The sequence below is a fragment of the Ostrinia furnacalis genome, unplaced genomic scaffold (genome assembly GCF_004193835.3).
Source record: "Ostrinia furnacalis isolate ACB-3 unplaced genomic scaffold, ASM419383v2 OfSCF0611, whole genome shotgun sequence".
In the NCBI taxonomy this organism is placed as follows: domain Eukaryota; kingdom Metazoa; phylum Arthropoda; class Insecta; order Lepidoptera; family Crambidae; genus Ostrinia; species Ostrinia furnacalis.
Window position 1 is genome coordinate 8,414 of NW_021130850.1, and position 21,662 is coordinate 30,075.

The 21,662-nt window shown below is 39.2% G+C and overlaps 1 protein-coding gene across 1 annotated transcript; it reads left to right on the forward strand.

Moving 5' to 3' along the window:
• The first annotated feature begins 384 nt into the window (after positions 1–384).
• On the forward strand, positions 385–19,900 carry LOC114366298 (organic cation transporter protein). The gene is made up of 11 exons (XM_028323132.1): positions 385–831; positions 10,219–10,411; positions 12,046–12,175; positions 14,281–14,409; positions 14,965–15,157; positions 15,684–15,789; positions 16,641–16,891; positions 17,191–17,270; positions 17,635–17,810; positions 18,370–18,542; positions 18,975–19,900. Exons 1-11 carry the CDS (start codon positions 440–442, stop codon positions 19,165–19,167), a joined length of 2,016 nt encoding a protein of 671 aa, XP_028178933.1. The 5' UTR covers positions 385–439; the 3' UTR covers positions 19,168–19,900.
• Positions 19,901–21,662: the final 1,762 nt, after the last annotated feature.

Here is a 21,662-nt window from a genome sequence, read left to right on the forward strand (position 1 = left end):
CACATTTATCAACCCGGAAAGGAGTTCGCAACCGTATCAACTCGAGGCGGTCTTTGTATAAAACTTCATACTTCAACGCACACTTATCCGCACCGTAACGTAAACGCCTCGCCTCGCGGTTGACAGCGCGCTAAAGGCGATGACAGCTCGAAACGCGATACGGTGTTGATCCCTTTCCGAATTGATATGTTTGCTATGATCCACAACGAGGAATTTTTTGGCCTGCATCTCACCTGATGGAAAGTGACGATCAGGCCGAAGGTGGAAGCGAGCTTCACCCAGAATCCTCAGCCATAGAGGAACTGGCTATCTTACCTCCAACTGCCGGAACACAACAATGCTTCCTATGTTTCTTAATTTTTTCTTTCTTTGTTACAGGTCGAAATCATCAAATTCGAGCATGCAAATTTGATTCAAAAATTCAAAATTAGAATTCAAAATGGCACCTCAAGAAAGAACTCCATGCTGCGACCAAGAGGACGATTCCCGCCAAAATTCCATAGACAACAAACTGTCAAACATCGATTTGGGCGGGGGTTTTGTGAACAAAGGTTACATGAATGACAGCTCCGATGTTGCCAGCGAAAAAAAAGTTACCGAGAATAGTAGAAAAGAGGATAAAAATGACAAACCGAAAAAAGCTACAGATTTTGATGATTTATTGCCTTACGTTGGAGAATTCGGACTGTATCAGAAGATTTTGTTCCTGTTGATGATACCGTTTGCGTTTTTCGTTGCGTTTGTGTATTTTTCGCAAATCTTCATGACGATTGTTCCTGAGCAGCATTGGTGCTGGGTGCCGGAGCTGGCGAACCTTACAGTGGAAGAAAGGTGAGTTTATTATAGTTTTAAGGCTTTAAAGGCACTGAGAATATAGTTCCCACCATATTTTGTACCTTAGTCGCTTGTCTTAAGGTCTAAAAACAATGAAAAAGATTATGTTATGACTGTTGATGGTTTAAGGACGAAGCACACTTAACGGGACTATTCCCACCTCTCGTTCCCACCGCTGCAACTCCTGTGTAGCCAGGATCTCCAGCTTGACCAATAAAAACCCTGAAGGTCAAGTTTGTCAAAGCATAGTTATCAACACGGAAACGGATCGTAACAGTATCAACTCGAGGCAGTCAGTATTCTTTGTATGAACTGTATCACACTGCACCGCGGTCCGCGTGATTACATTAAAGAATCCCGCGCGCAGACGCGTTGTCAGTGTGTTGTGCCGCGTGTGTTTTCTATACTAACTGAGGTACTTGCATACAATGATTAAATCTGTCGTCCCGCGTATGTACCGTGGCGGAGCGCGGTGCAGTGTGATAATCGCCTAAGTGAAGCAACAAATCGAACACGCGTTGAATAGAGTTCTGTGATTGTTTCGCGTACTTATCACCCTGTGCGTCCACGCGCACTGTGGGACCTCATAGTAATGTTTGTGAATACGGGCGTAAGCGCTGAAACATTGCTACAATGTTATTCGTCTTAGGCCCAGAACAGACGGTGAAACGCAACTGCAACGAAACTGCAACTTTCTGATGATTCTGATGAATAAAACTGAAACTGAAAGTTTCAAACTGGTCGCGTCATGTGTGGTCTCTCAACGAACGCTATGGCAGAAACTTAGATGCAACTCAAAAGTAACTAGCAGTTGCAGTTTCGTTGCAGTTGCGTTTCACCGTCTGTTCTGGGCCTTAATTGTTAAAAAATTACCAGTTGCAATGGACTCGTAAAATATTAATAATTTAATAACATGCTCTGATAAACTTTTATAATAATTCGGTCATGCAGAGAACTTCGTATTGTATGAAAAACAGCAAGGTCTGTAATATTCTGTATTGAAGTTTTTAATCCCACAAAAAGTGGTAGTTTCCGCCAAAATGAATTACTCACAAAATAATCTAGATATAATTTTGTCTAGACCTATAATTATGGTACAAAAAACGTGCCTAAAGCGAGTTGGATGAGATTCCTTATTCATCAACATCAGGTCATTTAGTCTCCACTGCAGGAGCACGCCTCTAATTGACCAGAGGCAAGAGGATTTGTCCTACACTCCCCACGCTGGCCAGACGGGTTGGGGAGGCCTAATATTCGGATGTTTGTCCCTTAGCCCAGGCGAAGACCACCGACTTTTAGTCGGCCGATATCTGGCCCCGATTCTAATTTGTATGAAGAATCGGCCGACACCAAGTCGGTGTAATGTGCGCACTTTCTTTAGGATATGTAACAATACCATACAGTCAATGGCGGCGGAGCAGTAAAGAAAAATGTTGGAAAAACTGAAAAAATATTCAAACTATTTTCACATCCTGTATACAAGTTCTAATCCATCAGCTTCACTTATCATACATGTATCAATGTTTTTAACAAAAACATTAACAACTTGCCCTTAAAAAACGTAATTGGTATGTAATTAATTTGATTACATAATGCTAACGGTTCCGGTACGGGCAGCAAAAAATGTCGATCTAACAACTTCTGGGTAAAAAACTGTATATTTTGTACATAATGCTATCTTACTTATAAATTTAATGTAACCTACTGGTTCACTCATGTTTTTTTTAGATAAATCATTTCCTAGGTTACCTTGCAGAATAAATCTTGAAGTATAAGCTAAAACATTGTAAAATTTTATCAAAATTCATCCAGTAGTTTTTGTCAGAAGTAACAAAAAATATTTAATGGTGTGTGGGCCCTGCTCATGGCCCAAATATAGACACGTCCCAAATATAGCTTGCCCTACCACCACTAAGGGACAGCTTAAACTATGGGTTGGTGCTGAGAAGTGGCTAATATGTACCAGGTCTATAACCCAAATCCGTCTGTCAACTGTCACTTATCAAAATGTTTTCGTTCAAAATATCTACGGTTTTCGATAATTTTACATTTTCATATTGTACAAATAAGATTATTTAAACAACGTTAAAGTATAAACGCATCGAAAATTATGGATATTTGATCAACTTATTATTATTCTGTGATTTGATCGAAAACAAATTGAAATTTGACAATTGAAGGACAGATTTTGATTAGGATTAATTATAGCAAACCACTTGAATTATTGACTACTCATTTAAAACTGGAGTATACATTAACCTCTTTTTTGCAGTCGGTTAAATACCTACTAGTTTTTTGCAAACATTTTTTTGCTAATCATACACGGATTCATTGATAAAGCAAGGTTTTATTCAAATTTGATGCAAATTTACTACCGCATTTTTTAAACCTATGACCAAATTGGAGCAAATGTAATCAGAAACTGTATACATATTTAGACCACTTATCTTAGGTTACGTATTATTAATCGGAAATTGAATTAATATAATTAATTGTGTGCATACATTTGGATGTATAAATAAATACACCAAAGTCTTGGTAGAGTTTTCGAGCTATTAGATTTTTCTTTTTTAATAGTACTATTTTTTCTTTTTTATATACAACGAGGAAGCTCTTGACTCGTACATCACCTGATGGTAAGTGACGATCAGGCCGAAGGTGGAAGCGAGCTTCATCCAGAATCCTCAACCACGGAGGAACTGGCTATCTTTCCTCTAACTGCCGGAACACTCAATAATGCTGTTAACATTGTTGTTATGGCGACAGACTTAGGTAAGATGGTGGTAGCTAGCCAGGCGGGCTTAGAACAAGCCCTACCATCCACCAAACCGAACATAAAAATCTGACCCCACTAGGAATTGAACCCGGGACCTCTGCGTCTGAAGCAGGTGGTCTTACTACTAGACCACAGAGGCGGTTATGTGTTAGTTGTTAGTTAGTACCTACTTATTTAACTGTGTATACTTAAGTAAGTATACCTCAAATCTGTGCACTGGCACTACGTTTAAAACCCTACATAATTACTAACTTGCCATATAATCTGTCATATCACAATCACGATCCTGCTCTATAATTTATATGTTCACGTGTTCATACACAAGTTGAAAATACCTATAAAACACCAACGTAATATTACCACAATCTTTACTAACTAATATTTATTTAATATGAAAGATGCAATACCTCTTTATGTATGTCTACTTTTATATTTTCATACTAAACCCTTGAACTAATTTCAATATTAATTTCTGGAGTGTAGGCCACGTACCAGAAAACGCAGCGTGCGACGTCCACCCACATGGTGGACCGACGACCTCATAAAGGTAGCCAGGAAGGCGCTGGACGCAGGCCGCTACCAACCGGGCGATATGGAAATCATTGGGGGAAGCCTATCTATGTTCAAGTGGACGTACTGTGGCTGAAATGATGATGATGAAAACAAATCTTGAAAACGAAGCTGAGGGCTGACACTACACTTTTAAGTAAACAATTAAATATACGACATTGCTAATTCGCATCAATCATTGATACATTTCTAAAAACCAGTTATTTTTCCTTCAAATCGCATTTTTCTTGGTAAACCAATTGAATCTCCATTTAATAGACCATCGGCATTTTGATTTATTCATTATGGATTCTTTAAATAGCTGTTTAAACTACGCGATAATGATAATAAATATTTAATTTATAAAATCTGTAAACGGGACTATACCCACCTCTCATTTCCACCACTGCAACTCCTGTGTAGCCAGGATCTACAGCTTGACCGCCATAAAAAACCAACCAATGAAGGCCAAGTTTGTCCCGGGGGAAAGTTAAATTGTCATTGGACCCGCAACGAAATTAATCAGAAGAACATAGGAGGAGTTCGAAATTAAGGTTCGACTTCCCTCCATTGCAAAGCGGATGACATTGACAAACAAAGGTTTAAAACCTTTAAGAAAAGATTAGCCAGGATCTACAGTTTGACCAATAAAAACCCAATCAGATAAAATCTGTAAAGTAAATTAAAACTACCTCAAAGTACCATTCTGGGAATCAAACTACGACCTCCGGGTTGAAACAGTTCATCTTTTGAAAGAGGTGACTTCAGAAAACCCCAAGTGCGAGTCGGATTCACACACGAGTTCCGTACCTATATCTTACTTACAATATCTTAACGACAGGCAGAATATAGTGAGACTATTACAACTCAATTTACACGACAATAATAAATATTGGATTTTAATTTGGACAAGACAATGCCTATAAAACATTGTTGTTAAGTATTGATGGTTTGATATTTGTTTTTAGATAATATAGTAACTTACTTACAATTAATTACAGCTAGCAAAGGCATTTATGCGTATGCTTTGGGGTCCCGTTTTAGCCAAAAATGTCCACTGCTGGACATACAATGACCGGTCCCGTTGCCTTCACCAGATCATCGGTCCACCGAGTAGTAGGCCTGGCTACACTAACTCGTCCTCCAGTCTGTGGTCTTCAAAACTTCGAACTCCTCTAATCTCCTTCTGATTAATTTCGTTGCGGGTCTAATGACAGTTTAACTTTCCCACGGGACAAATTTGACCTTCACTGGTTGGGATATTAGTGTCAAGCTGTAGATCCTGGCTACACAGGAGTTGCAGCGGTGGGAACGAGAGGTGGGAATAGTTTTTTTCAGTCTGTAGTCGCCACTCGAAAACGTTTCTACCTCCACTATATGTGATATGTGCTTACTGCAACTCGAGTTAAGCAATTCTGTGGCCGATCCGTACCCTTACACGGAACCCTAAAATCATTTTGTACACTATCATCGTGAGTTCCTTTTCAAAGATCATTTCCAAGAAGACACACCTGCGGTTATAAAGTTTAAATCTTACAACTGATTGTAATCTACTAGGAAATGATTATTGTTTAGTTTTTATGCGATAGCTGTTTTTGTTTATCGTTAGGTATAAAATTATTTTGGATTGTTCAATTTTGAGTATTTGATAACACCAGCTAATTTAATTTGTATGATCCAAAGACTTAAGCAATATACGGGACTGTTCCCACCTCTCGTTCCCACCGCTGCAACTCCTGTGTAGCCAGGATCTACAGCTTGACCGCCAATAACCCAACCAGTGAAGGTCAAGTTTGTCCCTTGTGGTGGTGTAACCATCATTGTCTAACCGGACCTTACTGATCCGCCATGTCCTCCGAACTACGTTCGTTCGTTCGTTCGTTTCAGCCAAATGACGTCCACTGCTGGACAAAGGCCTCCCCCGAGGTTTTCCACAATGAACGGTCCTGCGCTGCCCGCATCCAGGCTCTTCCCGCGACCTTTACCAGATGTCGGTCCACCTAGTAGGAGGCCTGCCCACGCTACGTCTTCCAGCCCGTGGTCGCCACTCGAGAACTTTCCTGCCCCAACGGCCATCGTCTCTACGAGCTATGTGCCCCGCCCACTGCCACTTGATTTTAGCAATTCTGAGAGCTATGTCGGTTACTTTGGTTCTCCTCCGAACTACGGCATTATGTATAATCGACTACCTTCAATTTAGCAGTACCTACGGACGGATTTCCTCGACCGACTACGGAAGCAAGCACTTAGTATTGTATACCAAATCTTATTTTGCACGAATAAGTTATTAACTATGATATTGACCCTGACTCACACGTCACTGACAGACACATGTAACGTATGAATATTTTTAAGCAATCTACATAAACTAATATATTATAAAGATGTAAGATTTGTTTGTTTGTATTTGATAGGCTCCAAAACTACTGGACCGATTTGAAAAAAAAAAAAAATACATGACAAGGCGGTTATTTGACTGCAATAGCATTTGGTTGAGTTGGCACCTGAGATGCAGTCTAGGATGGTACCTATCTGTTCACTCTGGCCTTGAAAAGGCCCGGATTATAGTCTTCGGGAAAGACAGCAGCAGGCAGCGAATTCCAGGCCCTAGCTGTTTGCATTATAAAAGAGTTATTGAAACGCTTATTATCGAAATATTTTCACCAAATACATTCATCAACAGCCCTTTACAGTCCACTGCTGGACTATGAGCCTCCTCCACTATAGTGGAGGGTTTTGCCATAATCTCCACGCTTGGCAGTTTAAAAGATTGATGTTTTTCAGAGAGCGCTGCTGCCCATTTTCTGTTTGATGTGTAGTCCCTAAGTCGCCTCTTACGACACCCGCGGGAAGAGTAGGGGTTGGTGACAAATGTATTCTACTCTGCCGTCACCACACGGCTTATTTCACCAAATACATTATTTCTAATGAATTAGGCGGTACGAAATTCGCCGGATCAGCTAGTGTTTTTATAAGTAACTTATGATCGCCCGCGTGTTTTAAATTCTTCCTATGTAGTCTAGTGGATAAGACCCAATAGGTCCCGGATTCGATTCCCAGTAGGGGCGGATTTTTCATTTTGGTTTAGTTGGTGGTAGGGCTTGTTCTAAGTCCGCCTAGCTAACTACCGCTGTCTTTCGCCATAATGTGGGACGTCCGCCACCCACAAGGTAGACAGACGACCTCTTAAAGGTAGCAGGAAGGCGCTGGATGCAGGCCGCTACCAACCGAGCGATATGGATATCATTGGGGGAGGCCTATGTTCAGCAGTGGACGTCCTGTGGCTGAAATTATGATGATGAAATAGCTCGGTCTGAGAAACAAAACTTTTAATCGATTTTCAATTTAAAATCGATCAATTTGCAAACTAAATGGGCGTTTCAACTAATAGTTTACAAGATTCATGTTCTACTTGAAGGCTCTTCCTATATTTTAAAGGAAGTTATTGACATTTAATATTGATTAGAGGAAATTATCGTTATTCAACAAATGGTGTGGTAAGTTGGTAATAAAATTAAACGTTTTAAAATTGCTTCATTACCTACATAAGTAATACGTTATTTGTTGGGATTCACTAACCTAAAGAGTGCTAACGGAACCCTATTAACCCTAAATCTTGAGGTTTTCATGAAAACCCTCATGGTTAGTATAGTGCAGTCTTCTTCTTCTTTTGTTTATTGGCAATGTGCCAATCGTTCGTTTCAGCCAAATGACGTCCACTGCTGGACAAAGCCCTCTCCCAAGGATTTACACAATGACCGATACTGTATAATATCATACCTAATACCATCTTACCTAAGTCTGTCGCCATAACAACAATGTTAACAGCTTTGTTCTGTTCCGGCAGTCAGAGGTAAGATAGCCAGTTCCTCCGTGGTTGAGGATTCCGGGTGAAGCTCGCTTCCACCTTCGGCCTGATCATCACTTACCATCAGGTGAGAATCAGGCCAAGACTTTCCTAGTTGTGGATAAAAAAAATGTGCCAATGTTTAGTGGAAATTGATATAACTCCACAATAGAATATAGGTGTTTCAATTATGATGCTTTTTCATGGATTCCGTAAAAATAAATCCCATAAGACGCCATTGAGTCCAAAGCAAGTTGTTAAATAATAAATTACATAATTAAAACAAAACAGTTCGACCATGCTTTCCGTTCAACTAGCCACCGCGGATTCCCTAGCAGTCTAGGCCACCCGCCAAAATACCTGTCAAAACTGACAGCTGTCACGGCCACCCATCCTGTCGCGACCGCAGCGAAAGTTGCATGAGGCCGTGAGTCACTCACGATGCCAACTGACCTCAGGGGAGGTTAGCAATCAAACAATGCCTCAATGCTGTGCGTAATGAACCGGCTAGATCCGGATTATTAATTCATTGTTCCGCGGTTCTTGCCCGACTGTGAGGAAGAGGGTAGTGTGTTTAGCAAAAATTTAAAAATCTCTTTACACTGCTGATCCTTCTACCTACCATCAGTACCATCCTACTATGTGATGATATAAATGTGAGGGTAGATGGACAAATGTATGAAATGAATATGAAAATGAAAACATTTATTAAACTTAGAAAGTATGAATGTATGTTGTTACTTAAGAGCAAAATAGTTATTTGACGATTTGTAAGTACTAATTAAATAGTCTACTCTACACAAATAAAGAAATTTTGACTTAGACTTTAAAGACTCTTTCAAGCAAAAACTTGAACGGATTTTGATAAAACCATACAGTATTACATGGTATTATATACATCTGGATAAGATAATTACTTAATTTATAATGATTTGTGATAAACTTAATTTTACTTGGGTAAAAGTATAGGTACTTACAGTGGCAAATGATATTATAATAATTAATATTGGTAAGTAATTACCTACTTACTTAAATTATTACTTAATATAATCTGTTTAAATTATGAATAGATACGTTATTATGTTTATTTGATTAGTTAACCTTTCTCTTACATGATTTTTAATAAAATTAAATGCGGAAATGTATCATTTTGTAAATAATTCACACTACAGCCGGAACTATAATGTTCAAAGTGTGAACTAGTTCCTAGATCAAATAAACGATTGCAAAAAACTGGCAAAACTCACAGACCATGAATACCGCGCCATTTTTTTGTTGTTTACGTTTCTATCGATTGTGAAAGATGTAATTCGATTTATTTATTGCGTTTTACTTTTTTTGGTCGATTCTTTCCTCTTTCGTAGGAAAATGCAGTTTTCAGTTTACTATTCCTGCGATTGGTATCGTCATAGCTCATGAATGAGTACTATCATCCAATCAATTGAATGAATCAAGTTTTTTCTGAGCTCGGGGTGGCTCGGGCCCCCTCAGGTCGGGGCCCGTGACATTTTGCCAGCCCTGCCACTCTGTCTCGATCGAATCCGCGACCTCTAGCAGTCCAATTCGTGAACTTACCACAGAATATTCTACTACTCTACGCCAAAGGCCAGTCTTCGATCGATAACCTACCTATATTATTTTATTTATTTTACCAGTGGTCCGTGACCCTCACTCGGCATGGGGCACACTGAAAACCAGCGCCGTGGCCTTCGTCACCGTGGGCCACGGCATATGCTGAGTGGGGTCCCGTTGCAGTGGGCATCTTGTTGGTGAATGGGTGGCACTGCTCAGTTTACTCTTGTTTTTATTTTTTTTCTTCTTCCATTATTGTGTGTTGATTGGATCATTTAACACAACACTTGATATTGCCAAACATAATCATGGGGCAGTATAGAATTGTGGTCAGGTGTCTATATAAATTTCTTTACTGTTTTTTAACTTGATAGTTTAAGCAAAATTCGTTAATGCTGTGGATAACCTTTTTGGCCTAATTAGCTTAAGAAAAATATTTGATTTAAGTCTATTATATGTGTCGGACTGTCGGCTGTTGTTATTCCAAATAAATAAAATAAATAAATAATATTATGTGCCACTGTCATGTCTATGTAATTGCCTGTATTTGTGTGATGTCCATTGTAATAAATGTATCTTTCTTTCTATATTTAGTGTCTACCCAATCGTTTTTACTAATTTCTCATTTCTTCCATTCCAGACGAGCCCTAGCCATCCCCCCCAAGTCCGAAGGCCCGTATGCGCACGACCGATGCCGAATGTACTCCGCTGATTGGACTGCCGCCCTCGCATCGGGCCGCACGACGCCCGACGATGAGTGGCCGATAGTGCCATGTACTAACGGCTGGGAGTACAATAGAAGCGATGTACCGTACGAGACGATTGCTTCCCAGGTAAGATGATTGCGTTAAGAATGTCGTATTATCAACTTAGGGCCGTCCGCTGCTGGACCAATGATTTCTACAACCGATCTCGCGCTTGCATCCATGTGCTTCCCTCAACCTATACCAGATCGTTGGTCCACCAATGACGAATAGATTGTGCCTCTTGTACTAACGGCTGGGAGTATAATAGAAGCGATGTACCGTACGAGACGATTGCTTCCCAGGTAAGATGATTGCGTTAAGAATGTCGTATTATCAACTTAGGGCCGTCCGCTGCTGGACCAATGATTTCTACAACCGATCTCGCGCTTGCATCCATGTGCTTCCCTCAACCTATACCAGATCGTTGGTCCACCAATGACGAATAGATTGTGCCTCTTGTACTAACGGCTGGGAGTATAATAGAAGCGATGTACCGTACGAGACGATTGCTTCCCAGGTAAGATGATTGCGTTAAGAATGTCGTATTATCAACTTAGGGCCGTCCGCTGCTGGACCAATGATTTCTACAACCGATCTCGCGCTTGCATCCATGTGCTTCCCTCAACCTATACCAGATCGTTGGTCCACCAATGACGAATAGATTGTGCCTCTTGTACTAACGGCTGGGAGTATAATAGAAGCGATGTACCGTACGAGACGATTGCTTCCCAGGTAAGATGATTGCGTTAAGAATGTCGTATTATCAACTTAGGGCCGTCCGCTGCTGGACCAATGATTTCTACAACCGATCTCGCGCTTGCATCCATGTGCTTCCCTCAACCTATACCAGATCGTTGGTCCACCAATGACGAATAGATTGTGCCTCTTGTACTAACGGCTGGGAGTATAATAGAAGCGATGTACCGTACGAGACTATTGCTTCCCAGGTGAGTTGATAGCGTTAAGAATGTCATATTATCAACTTAAGGCCGTCCGCTGCTGTACAAAGACCTCCACTAAGAATTATTTCCACAATGACCGGGCTTTCGTTGGTCTAGCTAGCGCGTTAAAAATGTACTATACGGCAAACCTACAGGTAATAGGGCAAACCTACAGGTAATACTTAATGTACTATACGGCAAACCTACAGGTAATACTTTATATCCGTAGCGACGATGAGTGGCCGATAGTACCTTGTACTAACGGCTGGGAGTACAACAGAAGCAATGTTCCGTACAAAACTATTGCTTCCCAGATAAGATGATTGCGTTAAGAATGTCGTACTATCAAGTTTGGGACGTCCGCTGCTGGACAAAGGAATCCCCCAGGGATTTCTACAACGACCGGTTATTCGTGATTGTGGAAGGCTATAATTTTGAAGTTCAAAATGTCAATCACTCAGTCACCATCAAGAAACGAAGTCATGACTTGTGGAGCCGTCACCACCCCATAGATGTCCTAAGAGACGAATAAGCTACCCAACCCATCTGGCCAGCGTGGGGAGTGTAGGTCAAGTCCTCCATTTGCTTCTAGTAAAATAGAGGGTCTTGCTATTGAAATGGAGACTAAATGACCTGATGATGATGATGATGACGTACTAACAAGAGGTAGTGAATCTAAAACAAATGAAAGTCTAGTAGAAGCCATACGTGCTCTTGCAGTGGAGACTAAATGGCCTGATAATAAAACCCAATGCTTTACGTCTCTGTTTCGCTTTACAGCTGGACTGGGTGTGCGAGAAGGACAACCTCGCTGCGACTGCGCAGGCCATCTTCTTCTGTGGAGCCATTGTGGGTGGACTCGTGTTCGGATGGATCGCTGACAAATATGGAAGAATTCCAGCTTTAATGGGTAAGTTGTAAGACCACTTGCTTTAGACCCAGAGGTCCCAGTGAGGGTAAAATTTTCTACTCGGTTTTGTTGGTGGTAGGGATTTTTCTTTGTCCGCCTGCCTAGCTACCACTATCATACCTAAGTCCCGTAGTTGGGTTAGATAGTAAGTTGGGAGTTAGATAGTAAGATAGCCAGTACCTCTGTGGTTGAAGATTCTGGGTGGTGGAGCTCTCTTTCACTTTCAGTCTGCTGATCATTCCTTCATGGAAATTAATAAATCCATCAGAATACGAATCTAGAAAAGTAACTAGAGAAATCGGAAATTCGGAATCCAACGATCATACTGTTAGATGGGCCATTCTTAAATTTGTGCCAATTTTTTTTAAAAAATTAAAGATTTTTTTTTTAAACTTTTTGCGATGCGTATCGAAAGTATAAACCAAAAGCATACTTTTGATGTATATGGACAACCTTAAAGCCCTCGGAAAGGAAACAAAATAGCCTACGTAAACACGGCTGTGACACTGCATGACACGGATGTGACAGTTTTACATTTTTACTGTAAATAATAATATTTATGTTGTTAAATTTATATCATAATAGTTTAAATTGATTAACAATAAAATACACTAAATTCGTTTCATCAACAAAGGTGTTATTTGGTAATATGTACTTTTTTCTGAACATCCAAAAATTTAATTAAAATTGAGATCAAAAATACCGTCAGGTAGTTAATATATCTACTAGATAATAAAAAAATTGACTTTTTATTATTGGCACTATCTGATCATGCTTCCGATATGCTACCTACATGGTTTCGATATGATAATATGCTTAACAAATTAGTAAATCTTAAACACAGTAGGTACCTAATTGAGTATCAAATGAGATTTCTGTAGGATTCACATAACAGTTGGTTTTGACAACTTAAACATGTTTCATAGTCACCGTACCACTAAAAATATGGTTAATAGCAATTCCTTTTAAAACAACTCCGACCACCTCTGCAGGGCCTTTACCGGGAGCTGTCTCAGTAAAATTTGATATTACTGCAGAAATGAGAAAGTGCAATAATTTTTCCTTCGTGGCATCTAGAAAATCATACTAGCGAAAAATAAGTACACTTACTAAAAGGCTACTCCTAAAAATTGCACAATACACAAAATAATTTAGCAGAACAACAAAAACTATTAAAATAATAAAAATAGAATGTCACAACCACGCGTTGTAATGTCACGACCATGTACTTAAATAGTTTGCGGTAGTGACACATTTTTAATACCATGGCCGTGACAATTTGGAACGTGTCCGATATATCCAAAAAACTATCTGTGAATTAGCAGATCTTGTGCAATTATCTGAAACTATACTGCATGAGGTACATAATTATGTTTTATACAATAGCGTGACATTGATACCTACCTTTAAAAACCGTACACGGGATGGACGTGTTATGGTTGTCCCTTTTTTCAAATAAATAGGAAATAATTTTTTGCGGCTCACTCACTACGTTCAGCCATTTGCAAATCTAATAAGATGACAATGTTACTGTTCTAAAAAAACTTAGCAAGGGATGTCAATATCAAAGATAGTTTTTTACCGAGTTACGCATATTTAAAGTGGCGCACGTGGTTGTGACACAAAAACTGCTCACACAATGTTTGGTGTTCAAAATAAAAAATGGTAATTATTATTGATATAAATTTTTAACAGTCTTATATAACATGTATTAATCTTGCATAATTACTGTAATATTTATCAAAATAACATAACATCTCTTCAGAAAAAAATATTGTATGTCCAAATCCGGGAATCTCACACTACACGGTCCGTGACATTTTGGACTTGTAAGTATTTTTTAATATTCTTCTAATAGTTTTATGATGAAAATGATATTGGGCCTAGTTAATAGAGGTATTTTACTAAGTAAATTAATATACAGTGCACTGATTTTCTTTAAAAACATATGCTATTCTTACATCTCACACAAAAATGCGTAAGAATAAGAATGGCCCAGATGTTAAATTTAGTTTGAAATACAACTCTTAACGCTAAAAATTAAATAACCATACTGTTAGTAGAAGTAGATCTGGTCCACTATAATTATTTTTATCATTTTTCAGGCACCAACCTCATCGGCTTCGCAGCTGGAGTGGCCACAGCATTCTGCGACAGCTTCTGGACCTTTTCTGTCTGCCGGTTTCTGGTCGGTCTCGCTTTCGACAACTGCTTCACCATGATGTACATCCTTGGTAAGTGTTTAGTAAGAAATCATTAAAGAAATCATGGCGTACTGTTTATTAGTTTGAATGATGCTGAGAAGCAGAAGTTACGAGTATGTTTTGTATCAATGGAAACGATAATTGGGATTTTTAATCAAGCTAGTAATTTAGGCTCTTTTCAAGGTATTGATTGAGTCCTAAATAAATTCGCCCTACTGCCACTTCGGTATAACACAATTTTTAGTTAAACTTTTGTCAGAATTTTAAACTTTTCCGCTAAGAAAGGAAGAGATAAATGAGTGAAATAGGGATTTGCAAAGTCTAAACTGAAAAAACTGAAAATTATTTAATAGGCATTAGGTATCTTCCAATATCAATGGAGAGAACTCCACCTACTTACTATTTGCTATTTTTGTATCTTTTACATGATCAATATACCTACTATAATACAGTTATAGTGGTGACTCAGTTTGTACTAACTTCTCACAGCACTGCAACATCGGTTTTGAAACATTGGTAGGACCTAAAAAAGAAGACATCTTGCCCTTGGTGTACTTTTCAAGATCTTGTATCATTTCCTTTCAGTTCTCGAATATGTCGGCCCCAAATGGCGAACGTTCGTCGCGAACATGTCCATCGCACTGTTCTTCACTCTGGCCGCGTCCTTGCTGCCGTGGATCGCTCTGTGGGCGGACGACTGGCGAATGTTCGCGCTCGGCACGAGCATTCCCTTCGCGCTTGCTATCGCTACTCCATGGGTTGTTCCTGAAAGTGCCAGGTATGATCCCTACTAATACGCGAAAACAACTCTGTCCTTGTGTCTGTTATGCTTTCACGCCTAAACCACTAAACCGTTTTTTTTTAAAGATTAATAGTTATTTTGTTATTACACCAATTAATAGTCCCGTTAGCCCCTCGTAATAGGTAATTAAAATGCTTGTATCACGAGTGAGCTCACCACAATAGTCAAGCGGCGGCGGGGACCGAACCCGCGTTCCTCGGATCGAGAGTCGGCCAGTCCGACCCCTTCACCGTTCAGCTATCGTGGCTTCAAATTATATTTGGTATAAAAATAGTTTGAATACCGGGAAAGGACACAGGATATTTTTTATCCCAGTTTTTGAAACAATGGGGCAACTCAACGCCTATAAAACTTTCACTGTAAAATAATATCTTCGTTGTCACAATTTGTTAATTTATCAGTAGAACAAGACTACAATTTTTATAGCAAACTCGTGACACAAATGCTATTAAAATTTAAAATTCCTAACACATAATAAGAATGAAACATTTTTTTGTTTCAGATGGTTGGTGTCGCAGGGCAAGATCGATAAAGCCTTGACCATCATGAAGAAGTTTGAGAGAATAAACAAAACTAAGATCCCGGACAAAGTTCTTAGCGAATTCACGGTAAGTATGCTTTTTAAAATAAGTGCCAATCAATATAGTACAACACTTAAGGGTCCCAGATATGACATTGAAGGGAGAGCGCTATTATTATCAATACTGGATTATTAGTTCCGATTTTGCTATTACAGAATCGTTTGACTATAGGTACATAAAATTGCGAGAAATTGTCAATTTGCCAAAAGGAGAAAACTTTTTTACTTGAACTCCTATGTTCTTCTGTGGGCTGAGTGTGAGTTTTCAAAAATGTAAGAATATTTTAGTTTTTGAACGTTTCCCGCTAGGGGCGCTGTACAATCCGTCATACATTTAATGTCATTTTTGATGATAAAAACTCACACTAGGTCCTCTGATTAATTTCGTAACAAGTCTACGAAATTGACAGATTCTGTGAACTACCAACCATGCATCTCTCTTTGCCATGGCAATCCAGTTTTGCGCGTTCCTACATTACTGGATCCCACAAAACTGGACGAAAGTATTCCGGTTACTGCAGCTACGGCGTTTTAAGGTACGGATGTTTTAAAAAAAATATGCAGGAAGCTGCTAATGGGAACACTTCTATTGACAACCGAATACCAAATTCGGGACTGAATACTTCTAAAGTCTGGTAGCCGAGCACGTAGAATTTTGTCCAATGACCCCAAGCTACCCATTCTTATCGCTCGCGTGTAAGTATATTGCTATCGCGCTCGCACACTCACTGCGGCCACCCGTCACACAGTCGCGACAGCAAAGACTAAACGGGATCGTGCAACAAAAACCGATCCCTTCGAATTTTTATAAACACATAAATAATATAACAAGCAATAAAATATGTATTTGAATATTACAAACCAAATTTTCTCCAACAGGAGGCCTCCTTCAAAACAATCAAGGACAGCGAAGCTGAATGCCGTACCTACTCCGTCCTCGACCTCTTCAGGACGCCTCGTCTCCGCCGCAACGCTGTCCTCCTCATCGTCATTTGGATGGCCATATCCTTGGTCTTCGATGGCCACGTCAGAAACGTGGGGTCTCTTGGCCTGGACATCTTCTTGACGTTTACAGTGGCGTCTGCTACGGAGTTGCCTGCTGATACGTTCTTGACTGCTGTTTTGGATAGGTGAGTGTTTCTGTCGACTATAGTTCCAGCTTCTTCGTAAAGCATTTTTAGGTAGGTATGTCATAGATGAAAGTGATTTGTTTCCCAATTGAAAACACTTTTTACCAAAGTAAAATCATGACGAGAAATACCTTTTCAATACGCAAAGAAATCCTAGTGAGTATCGAACAATGAAATTTCTATCGTATCTAGTGTCTCTCGACAGTCAGAGACTTATAAATTAATGCTACATATTACTGGATATTTTAAAATTTGTAATTCATCCAGATAATCATTTAACACTTTTATTTCTTTTTTAGGTGGGGCAGAAGATGGCTTGCATGTGGTTCCATGGTCATCAGTGGAATCTTTAGTTTGCTTGCCACAGCAGTACCCGTAGGTGAGTATAAAATATGGCCTGAAGTGTAGGCCAAATCCTCCATTTCCTCTGGTAAACTAGAGAGAGTCGTGCTCCTAGTTAAGATCAATGACCGTATTATTGGGAGAAAAAAACATTTTTCGAGATTTTGGCACCTTGGTCGGGAGAAACAAAAAAGTAAAAAAATAAATACAAAACATGGAATAAGCCAAATCCTTTACCATCAGTTTGTTATTTTTCGGGAGATTTTTACTGTCGGGAATCGGAGGACATACGCAAATTCGGGACCATCTCGCCAAATTCCTGACCATCTGGCAACCCTACCTGTAGTGGAGGTTAAATTAATAACCTGATTTCATTTTTTCTTTTTTACTCCAAAACTCAGGTGGACCTTCAGCATCGCTGGCTATCCTCGGGCGGTTCGCCGTCAACATTTCTTACAACATCGGCTTGCAATATGCTGCGGAACTGCTTCCCACAGTAGTCAGAGCTCAGGGAGTGGCTCTAATTCATATTATGGGCTACGTTGCTTCAATTGTGGCACCGTTCGTTGTGTATTTGGTAAGTTCCTTCTTAATAATAGTAATGGTTTATAAAGCTGAAAGTCAGCGAGTAGGTAACATAGCTAAACGGGCTTGAGCCAGAAATATTCTCGAGTGGCCAAGAAGTAATGTAGGCAAGCCTCCTCAGTAGACCTTGTTCTAGGGAAGGTTACAAGAAGCAACTGAATGCGGGCAGAACCAGTCGTTGTAAAAATCCTAGGTCTAAAGCCGTATTTAATGTTCCCAAAATAGAGCAAATAAATGTATTTTTGTTTTTGTATGAATTTAGCTGATATAATGTTCTGACTGATGTTAGAACAGAAATTGTTCACCATCCATTTAGTAGTTTCTCGTAAAGGGTTACAATGATCCATTGATCCTCATACTATAACGTTTGTATTATTAGTAACAATAAAATCTCCCTGAGTTGTCTGGTAGAGGTGACTTCCTAACGTAAAGACTGTCTAAATTCTGCCGTGCTAACTTAGTATTTTCTTTTATGTGTTAATGTGTGGTGTAATAAAGTATTTATCATCATACTATCTGTCTATCTAAATTGAGTAAACCATCTTCTCCAGGCTAACATCTCCCAAGACCTGCCACTGCTGATCCTGGGAGTCCTGGGAGTGATTGGCGGTCTCCTCTGTCTGTTCCTGCCAGAAACCATGGACACCGAGATGCCTCAGACGCTGCAAGATGGAGAGAACTTCGGGAAGGACCAGAAGTTTTGGGACTTCCCCTGTTTCCCTAGGTAAGATATTTCAAAGGTCACGACGTGTATTTGAATTTTGAAGAGTGAAAGATCTAATTCTTTATAACATTATCACGATGTTTTATGCAAAACAAGGCATGTATTAGATTTTAAACCGCAATCACACCTGATATTAATTGATATTATTATGCTGTCTATGGAAGCGTATACCTGCCCAGTAAATGCCTATTCATTAATCAGTATAATTGGCCAAGAAAGGGCCTATGTACTGAATAAACTATTTGAATTAGAATACTTGTCTATTAGCTGTCATCTATTTTGATATGAAACGACATTATGTAAATTTAATAGATACAATCATGGCATAAAGCTAAAAGACACTTATGTTTCATGTACCCAAGATTTTTCACACTCTAAAATTACAAGAATTAAAAAATATTATTTTGTGCTAATTTTACCTTTCTTTCACAGAAAAAAATCATCGGAAGAAGATGAAGAAAATCCCGGACAGTACAGGAAGCGAGAATCTATATCGAGTAGCAAAGACGAAGGTTTCGTAAGATCTCTCCCAGGCATAGGCTCTAGAGCATCCATACGGGCCTCAGTCCGGGCTTCCGTCAGATCACGAAAGACAGAAGGAGAACAGAGAGAGAACGCTGTATGAAGAACTTTACTACTCTGACTGGTTTAAGTATGACTAATGGTCTTTTAAATGTGTCACGGTATATTTGAATTGTTTTGATTTGAGTATTTAAAGACTTGTGTGGTGTTGTGATGCGTTTATTTGGATGATGTGGTGATCTATTCAATGTCGTTTGATAGCCATTTAGGTGGTAAAGTAATGCACTCACTCCTTACAATTTTAAAAGCAATGTTGGTTCTGTAATTGAATTCTAAAAAAGTATGGTAATCTGTGCTTGTATAGTTGACATGATTTTATCTGAGCATTGTTGACGTCCTAAGCAAGACAATGCCATATTGTAAAATATTAATTTATCAATGTACCTAATAGTAACTTTCTTGTTTCTTTTTGTGGAATATATTACACTATCATCTTTCTAAGGTTTCCTTGGTAAACACAAGAGATTTGAATATATTTTAAAATTGTCAGTTTTTGTTAAGTTTAGGTAGTTTAATGACATGACTTAGTACAGTTTTTATAAATAAAATTTTAAGGAGTGTGTGGTAATTTGTAAATTATTTTGTGTAGAATCGTTATCTAAATTGTGAGAATTAGTACAACTAATGTTCATGCCCACCCAGTCAATGAATAATGAAGAAGGCTGTGCTGTTGTGTTGGATACTATGTTTAAGTGTACTATAGTCAGCGTCATATAGTTCGTGGCACCCAAAGTGGCCAAAAAGTTGACAACACACTTGACTTACTTGACTTATGGTCCTATGTCCCCTAGATGGGGCAGAGGGCGTCCACAACAGTCCTCCATCTCGTTCGGTCTTGAGCTTCTCGCTTGATCTTGCTCCAGGTCTTGCCGATCTTCCTCGCCTCGTCCGCTACAGTGCGCCGCCAAGTTTGCCTGGGTCGACCACGTTTGCGTTTTCCTTGGGGATTCCAATCCAGAGCCTGCTTAGGGATGTGATAGGGGTCCCTTCGGAGAGTGTGGCCAATCCAGTTCCACTTGCGGCGCTTGATCTGCTGGTCGATCGGAATTTCGTGGCAGCGTTCCAATAGCTCGACGTTGGAGATTTTCTCGGGCCAGTATATGCCGAGAATTTAGTTTGTCCAGGTTGACAACACAACCTTATTCCAATTGTAACAAAGACGTGTTGCGAACTTTTTGGCTACTTTGGGTGTCACGAACTATTTGACGCTGACTACAGACGACGGGATGTCAAGCTAAACATTTGCACCTTAATGTAGTGTTAAGAAGGTCGATTTTGCAATGTATAGTCTGAAGTGCTGTCGTCTGTACTACTCGTATATTCACATGATGACAATTGAAATATGTGTTTTATTGTTGTCATGAGAAGGACGTAAGTATAATATTTATTATTAGTAGCATCAGAGTAAATACAAATGAGTAGGTCATCTTCATAGAAACGCACCGAGCGCAACACCCCGCTAATCCACGCTAAATTTTGTCAGTGTATGCGTGCGCGCCTCATACGTATAGGCGCGCTCACATACAAAACAAACCGCGCTCGGTGCATTTCTATGAAGATAACCTACTCATTTGTATTTACTCTGGTAGCATTTTCAAGTGTTTTCTGTCTGGATGTATATTTTTGTCATTTACTTACCACGTCATCGGTAACTCTTTATCGAGAAAAAATATAATTTGGAAAAAAAGACGTATATAAGAATGCTATAGTTTGTCTTAATTAATAAGTAACAAAAAACGTCGTTTCCAGTTGTAAGTGAATGGTAATTTAAATTTAAAATAACCTTAACTATTAAATGGCAGATGCGATTTTTATATAAAATAGAGGCCAATAGAGGCCAATGGAAAGTCTTGAATTCAAATCCTACTTATTTTCATTGCAAATCGAATCACAATTATTTAAAATTCTAATTTCAACCATCATATTATTTCAATTCGTTCAGTCAGCCATCTCATTTGTTATAAACAATTTACACTTTTATCCTAAGGATATACGAGTACTCGTATTGGCAAACATTATTATGCCTTTAAGTTGTTATCATCATCATGATCATGAAACTAACTGCAAACAGATGCATCGTCAATTGCTCCACAAACAACATGCAAGTAATATTTATTGTATTTGACATCCAATAGTTAGCAGGCTTTAAAGATCTCGATCCAGTGCAAAATGTAAAATGTTATCAATTTATTAATTTTGTAGAAACTAGTTCTACTATCTTCATTCGTGTTGATTTCTATCTGTCAGAAAAGGTGTTTGTCGTGCTTCAAAAATTTTATGAAACATCTGTATCTAATTACTCAACTACGCCAAATATTCATCTCAGTCATTCTTTTATACTTTGGTCAATTGAACAGCCTCAACTTTATGCTTGAAATTAGTGATACGGCTACCTCCGTATCAGGCTCAGTCGTACGATGTCGTACGATGAACAACAACGAACCAAGGATGGGTTAGATTTTAGATCCCCGTCTGCAATGCCCTTTTTAAGATGCCCTGTTTGCAATCAACTTTTTTGGATGTCCTATTTTATAGATG